The sequence below is a fragment of the Etheostoma spectabile genome, chromosome 16 (assembly GCF_008692095.1).
Source record: "Etheostoma spectabile isolate EspeVRDwgs_2016 chromosome 16, UIUC_Espe_1.0, whole genome shotgun sequence".
Taxonomy (NCBI): Eukaryota; Metazoa; Chordata; class Actinopteri; order Perciformes; family Percidae; genus Etheostoma; species Etheostoma spectabile.
The window spans coordinates 21852013-21859651 of NC_045748.1; the positions used below are offsets into that span (position 1 = coordinate 21852013).

Consider the following 7639-nt stretch of genomic DNA (forward strand, 5'->3'; position numbering starts at 1 on the left):
AAAAAAGTGCAATGAATGTTTACTATTGCTCTTAAAGTAGGCTGCTAAATGTCTGAGGAAATGTGAAGAGACATTACTGACAACGCAATTTCCTGTTACAAATCAGACAATCGCAATGTTCATGGCTACTGGTGGAGCAGAAAAACTACACTTACACAAGAATAAGGGGTTTTGAGCCAGGTACATGGCACCACGTTCTGCCGGCTGTTAACATTAGGCACCAAACAACAACAACAACAACAACAACGCTAAAAGCTTTAGCAGGTGAGCTAGCCTTAACACTTAAGTGCAGTTTCCATGGAGCAATAGGCCTCAAAAGGAGATTGAAATTTTAAAAAAACAAAAAAAACAAAAACACAACCATTCAAAAAAGACTTTTGAATGTTTCGTAGAAGTTGCCGAGATGCTTGCGAGGTTAGAAACTAGTCAATGCTTATTTAGAAAGCTTGGATCAAGGTGTGTCCCCCCCGATCACAACATTCTTAAAGCTAGTGGAGACAGCACCAGTCATGAGTCATAGATTGACAATGTTCAGCATTGAAGGTCCACGGAAGGCTGGAGATCTTTTAAAAATGTAGCCGGTTGGTGGTCAAGAAGGAAGGTAGCTGGTTTAAAAGCAAACTGCAGCTTAGATGTTTTAAGAGTCCCTAAATGTCTAAGAACAGAACATTTTGGGATTTAACATAGGAAAATACGACCTCTGGGAGGACCGAATGAATGAGTGGCATCAAGTTATTTCATTGTCATTTTAGATGTTTCCAGTGAGAAATCAATCATTTGGTAGGACTTTTGTCAAGTGCTTTATGGTAGTAGGGATGATGATGATTAGATTTGTGAGTCACAGATTTATCATCAACTAGTTCAGTGTTCAAAACGTGCCTGTTTGTACCAGGCCGACCGCTTGGCCTCCTGTTTTGCCGCTTATAGCCTTCTCCAGAACCATTGTGCCCCAAAATAACTTACAGAAGGACCCAAAGCACTTTACATGACACTCAACTGTATACCAATCACTGTGTACTTCTACTTCAGAGGAAATTTACAACTGGGTTCATCTCAGAAATGTTACATTGCAGATTTTACTCCTTTAGTTTCATCTATCCATCCCTGGAAACACATTTAGGGTATTTGCCAAGAATCCAGTCTCCAAGAAGTGCATTGGCTGAAAACGCCATTATGAAGGGAACTGTTTTAAGTGGGTCAGCAGCTCCTTCAGGGAGAGAGAAACATTGCTGTTTGATTTGAACCTGAGGAGCTTCAGATCTTTAACTGAAACACGCAACTGAAGATTTGCATAACTAAAATTATGCCAACATTCTCAAATTTATGGTTTCTACAGACTACGTAGCTTAGGGCCAGTTAGGAACCTACAACCAAGAGAATTGATCTGACAATATTTTATAACTGATTAATTGTTTAAGGAATACATCAAGCATATCCATCTATCCATCCATCCTTTTTATTGTATCATATGTTTTGTGCTTGGTTCCCGATGTAAAGCCCTTTTGATACCTGGTGGTTGCTGTAACGTGCTATATAAATACACTTTGATTAAATGAAATAAATAACCAATAACATACCAACAGATAACACAACATTCACTGGTTTTCACCCTGGCTAAATAATTGGTGGTCCACTAAGCGAACAGACTGAGTGGCTGGGAACGGTGAGGTTTGGTAACCTTCGGTGACTTCCTTACTAATGGCGGCAGAAAAAGATGCGAGCGAAGCCATTTGGTCCGTTATGTCCAGAAGTTAAAACCCGAGCAAGGACAATCTTTGCTGAGTCTTGTTGGGGTCCATGATCTTGTGACGCTCCTCCCATGGGGTCTGGGAAAAGTTTGATTTTCCAGCTCGCTCTGTTAGCAAAGGAGTTGGCTAAGGCTAATGCTAGCACTGCTAAGCCAACATCACAACAAAAAGTTAGTGATTGGTTATGGCAGATCCAGAGCGGCTCTGGGCAGATACAATGGTTTGAGTTCAACAGAGTACCCGCCTTCAAGGAAGTTAACACCTGTCAATGGAGAGTGGCCAGACTCTCTGGACTAATGAAATGGACCAGAGCCTGGTAGGCCCAGGCTACAACTACTTTAATTAGCGATTAATCTGTCTTCCTTCAAAAGTAAACAAAACACCTTCTGTCTGCATTTGTGATGATCATAGATTGATCAAGCATTAGCTCTAAAATAGCGTTAGAGGCCGTAGCTTGATCAAACCGCTTTAAAATAGCTGTATTTGGAGACAGGCAACATTGAACCATCACAAACCAGATAGAAAAATAGAGAATCTCTTAGAGTCCAATAAGTTTATTCTTAAATTAATTTGTAATGCATTTATTTGTCAAAATTAACAAATCTGCCCAAGACGATTGATTTCGCCAACTCCAATTATCTGAAAAGTAGGTCAACTGAGCAGCTTAGCTGGCTACCCAGCACCAGCTGCAAGTGTAAAATATAAGGGCTGTGGATCAGAGGGCGACTGACTGCTGAAGAAAGAGATAGATAGAGATGATATTACACACGCACTGAGCACTGAGCGTTGTCCACTAAACTAACTTCCATACAAATTCATAAAAACATGGCCAATCTACAAATTGCATTTGATTTCATAAGAAATATCCATTCACATTGGTGACCTTGGGCAGCATTTACAATTATCTTTAACTTTTAAAATGCACGTACACAAACTATGCTGCAAAAGCACAAGTTCTAAAGAATCATAGAAAAGCCAAAACGCACCAGTCATCATCATGAGGGAAATGTTTCACAACAAGTCCTGACTCATCCATCAGCCTAGTGATTACTGCTGACGTACATTAAATGCTGACGGAGCGAGAATGACCACATAAAGAGAGTGTCAGGCGCCCAGTGATGGCTCAGTCCTGTGTTGATCAAAACAATATCACCGTGTGAAGCACAGAAGTATCATGAAAGGTGCAGCAGGGTTCGTGATAAAAACCCATCTCAGATAGTCATCACTTCCTTTCGCTGAGTCCATCCATCAATGTTCCCCCATGTTTGTTTTTGTATTTCACAAGGGTGGCTACAGAGCTGTGCTAATGTGAAACAATGGTTTTGGGACTAATACCAAAAACGTGTTAAGATTGCAGGTTAACCTGTGAGTGATTGAAGTCTGTTCAATACCTACTGTAATCAGGGCTGCACAATGAGGAAAAGATGCAATACCATTGAATATCGCAATAACCATATTAATTGCAATAAACAGATGTTAAAGTCTACTTAGTTCTGCTGCTTTCAGTAGTCTGCTAAACTTCAAATTGCTTGAATTTAAAAAAAAAGGTAATAACGTCACATAGGAAAGCTTCTTGTCGGGCAGATGCGTAGGATGTGACCAAAAGTAGCAGATCAGGAGTTCAGAGAGAATCCCACACACTGACCATTAAGCATTCATCGGGTAAAGCAATATCACCTGATGAAGGTCTAAGACCAAAATGTATTTGAAAATACTACAATGTTTAGGTCTTAGACCTTCATCAGGAAATAAATTGCTTGCATAATGTAAGTGTGCGCAATTTTTAAACATTTTATTGAACAAAAGGGAGCATTAAAATGGAACGTAAAAAGGCAGTTCTGATATTTTTAGCCAACTAACAAAAACCTCAGTGTCTTTCGCAATATAGTTATTGCACCAGTTGATAAAATCAATTTAAAAAAACGATGTATCGTGCAGCCATAGTACTAGGACACCCTGTAATGACACGTATAGGCCTACAACTGAATATCAACTCAAAACGTGTTTTTCAAAATGGTTTGCTGTAGTGTTCAGAAACTGAGATGTAATTAACATAATAGAATGATAAATCCCAGTGTGTTCTTTAAGGGTGTATACTCTGGGGTGACTATTCTAGTGTTTCGACTTAGTCAAGAAAACTGCACAACCTGCACTTCGATCCAATTTCTTAATCTGAAGTACTGTCTATAAACCTGTACAATAGTATTCTAATTTCCCTGCAGTGTCAGACTCAATTTTTAGCTGACATTTGAAGTTGAAACACTTCAACATGTACACTGCTGGTGCTACCACATAAAGGCTGAGAAAGCTTTCAGCACTTTGTCTTGCAAAAGGCATAAAAATGTCATTGCTTCTATTCCTTCAAAATCCTTTGTGTGCCTTATTTGTTGTTGTTCCGCATAAATTACTGCAAGATTAGTTCAAAGACCAAGAACACATCAGCTAACTAAGGATTTTGGGAAGCTAGACAGCAATATTTGTCATGGCTGCAAAGTACCATTTTAAACAAATAAAAAAAATAAAAAAAAAAGGTTTTAACTTCAGACCGTGACACCTGATCACAGAAAGCTTCCGAATTACTTTCAAAATATTCTGAATTTATTGTGAAAGTATTAAGACTTTGCAATGTTGTGACTTTTCAAAACATTTCTCATTCAGACTCAAAATATTAAGCCTAACAATTCTTAAAATCTGATTTTTGTCCCAACTATGACTTTAGTAGGGCTGCTCAATTACAGGAAAAAACAAAACAAATTCATAATCACAATATATAATGTCCCTATATACTTTTCCCATTTGAACTGGTGTTTTTAATCCAGAACACAAGACAAAATAAGTTTACTTGCAAAAAAGTAGTTTCTCAAATATTCAGTTTTGTGATCATTAGGAGCCAAAAATCACAACGGATTAAAATGCTGAGAAATTGCAAATCCGTATACTGTAGTCCACTATGTTAAATATGTAAGTCACTGTTCTGCATGCAAATGTGTTGATCAAACTGTAGGTCTGTATTAACTTAGAGCAAACTCTTCTTCGCTAAAAAGGCTCAAGTTTGAAGTTAGATTATTCACCTGCTTGTACTCCCTGTGGATTTCAATCCTTAGATTCAAAAGGCGTGGGGCTGAGTGAACCGTCTACTTCCCAAAATAATAGATCATTGTGCGCTTTATGAATGCTGTCACACTGGAGGTCATGGTAATGCAATTTTCCCCAGTAACAGAAATGGTTGCAGTGTACGCCTCCTCCTCCTCCCTCTGTCCACCACTCCGCTCACTTCAGGAACCAAGTGCACCCCCACCCTCCCCCCATATAGCTGAAAATCTGGGTCTAGCATGGTATCACAGGAAAAATACATCCATTTTAAATCAGGCCAGTGTTGCTGCTGCTCTTGCTGCTATCCAATTTGCGTTACATCTTGTTCAAATAGCCTCACAAAATCTCAATCTGTGCGTGCGTACATGTGTATTTGGGTTTCGTTTCTTGCTGAGAATGAGAAAGATGGTGATGTATGCATTTATGGGGAGTGTGTGCACATTATAAGGACTAGTTTTGATTCACGGTTTCCCCCCAAAGGCCATTTTCCACAGTAGGTAGCAATTCGAGAGACTGATCTGTGTAAGACACAGGCAGCCAACACAGCTCTGTGCCTCTGAGCGGTTACATAATTTAGCCACCGCGAAAGATACTGCTGAAATATAATTTAGCCTGCGTGCAACCTACTGCTGAAATGATTAGTAATTGCATTGATAAAAACGATGTACCTAGGGCAAGAAGGTCCTACAGTTCTATCTCCACCTCATAACAAAATTTTTGAGTTGTAGTCAATCTTCTAAGCAGACCATAACGTGTGGGGGGAAAAAAAACGACATTAGGAAAGTGCAAAGTAACTAAATATCACAATTTAACTAGACCAAGAAGGGTCTCTTCATTCACAGTAAACAGGGTTTACACTACAACTATAAGGCTTAGATGCAGCACCAAAGCCGTTTTGGGAACCACCTAAACTGAAGAAAATGTAACCTAAACACTTTTTGCACATCTAATGATTGTAGTTTAGCAAGTTGTGTCTTGTTTTAGAAACAGACATGGTAATAGTAAATGGTCCGAAATGTGAAATTGCATTAAAAAAAAATGAAATATTTCCTTGAGGGAGGATCCCTAAACCCCCTGCCAAATAAGTACACCTAAGTCTTCCACAAACTGGGAAAACACTAGTGAATACAAACTTTCCACTAAGCGGTAGATAGTCTTGGCTGAGGGCTGGTTGGCAACGTATTAACCAACATTTAAGATTTGAATTAGTGCAATTAATTAGTTGATCAAATAAACTAAACACTTTAACTAAATTGTCAAGCTAAAGCTGCCAAAATTTGCTGCTTTCAGAATCTCAAATGGGAATATCAATGTAGGTCTGGGGGAGGGGGGGGGGAACACAGCCTAAATGTGGCGTCTTCTAAATTAGGCCTACGTGTTTTGATATTTAAAAAAAAAAAAAAAAACTCTATTTAAAAAAAACGTATCACTAGTGTTTTTTTTTTTTTTTAAATGGATTTCCACCAACACCAGTTAGCAGCCTAATAACTTAACCTTGGCCACTCTGCTCATAATTAGGCCCTGATTGGGTTCACCTGCGGTCGGTAATTGGCCGCGGTCACTCCTCACCTGCCCTACCGGGACTGCGGTGCTGCTTCATACCCCGTTTTATCGCTATCCATCGGTCCACTGTAACCCCTTTTCCCTTCTCCCTGCCACCCCGTCGTCGGTTTCCACTTCACGAGTAAATAAATTACAAGCCTCGCTGGGGGTGGTGACGGCAGAATAAAATCTCAGAGAGGCAGTGAATGAGAAACCAAGACACGCACAATCGGCTAAACAGTCCGAGAACCAGGGGTTTATTCGGATAGGCTGCGTGTTTTCAAGGCGAAATTAAGGGTTAATTGACCGCAGGGCTAATTGGCCTGGAATGACTCGCGACAAGCAGCGCTGTACAGCACACAACACAAACCACACGGGCCTCTCCATCCCCCCTTTTCCCTTTCATTTCATTTCCCGAGACAGATATTGAGCCTAAAACACTCAAGCTACATACATTACTAATTTAAGGACGAACACATTCCTTATGAATAAATTTAAACCACACACACACACACACACACACACACACACAGTAGAAAATAACTTATTTCAGCCACTAAATTGTTACTTTAGCCTAGATGTTTCTATGCTAACAAGAAGAGACCGGTTGATTAGCCCAAGGTGTAGGAAAGCACGGTAATTCCCTCAAAGAGCAGCAAAGACAGGTGTACAGCTCGGTAATGTTAGCTAACCTCACAGGATACTGTGCATGTTTTCCCACCACACACACACACACTGAGAGAGACACATAAGCGAACACACACACAGAGGACTCGAGACTTACCGTGGACGTAAATGCAGTGCTGGAGACATATTAGCATGGGCAGCAGGAGGATCCCCGGTGTGGACGTGACCATCTCTTGCAGTGTACGTACGGTAGCTAGCTGAGCGCTCGCGGGCTGCATCTCTGCCCTGCCTGCCTGCCTGCCTTTACTGCTGGCTCGCGCTGGCCTGCTTCTACTTTGATTCTGCCGGTTCACGCGCAAACCACACATACAGACAACAGACACGAGCGCTCATACACGGAGCAGAACACAGGTGAACAGCTAACCGAACAGAGAGGCAGCCGAAGCCACCGACCGACAAGAGGAGCAGTGAGAAATAAAACGGAGGCGGCCGTCGCGCAGACCACGCGCCTTTTGAGCCCGTCCTACACACACGCGCAGTGCGGGCCGTTCGGGCTCCCGTGCACTCCTCTCGAGCTGATATCTATTTCCGAAAGTTGACGAGTTAACGAGCGGCCCCGGTAACCGGTT

At 41.0% G+C, this 7639-nt stretch overlaps 1 protein-coding gene and 1 long non-coding RNA gene across 3 annotated transcripts in view; one reads left to right on the forward strand and one right to left on the reverse strand.

The window, feature by feature from the left end:
- The window catches only part of LOC116704173 (uncharacterized), a 17487-nt gene extending 15674 nt beyond the window's left edge, over positions 1 to 1813 (forward strand). The window contains exon 3 of the long non-coding RNA XR_004335602.1: positions 1709 to 1813. This is a non-coding gene — a long non-coding RNA (uncharacterized LOC116704173). The remainder of the gene's footprint in view (positions 1 to 1708) is intronic.
- Positions 1 to 7639, reverse strand: part of vldlr (very low density lipoprotein receptor) — a 49477-nt gene extending 41838 nt beyond the window's left edge. For both annotated transcript variants that reach the window (XM_032539396.1, XM_032539395.1), the window contains exon 1: positions 7168 to 7639. In XM_032539396.1, coding sequence (XP_032395287.1) covers positions 7168 to 7378 — 211 coding nt within the window. In that variant the 5' untranslated portion in view covers positions 7379 to 7639. The remainder of the gene's footprint in view (positions 1 to 7167) is intronic.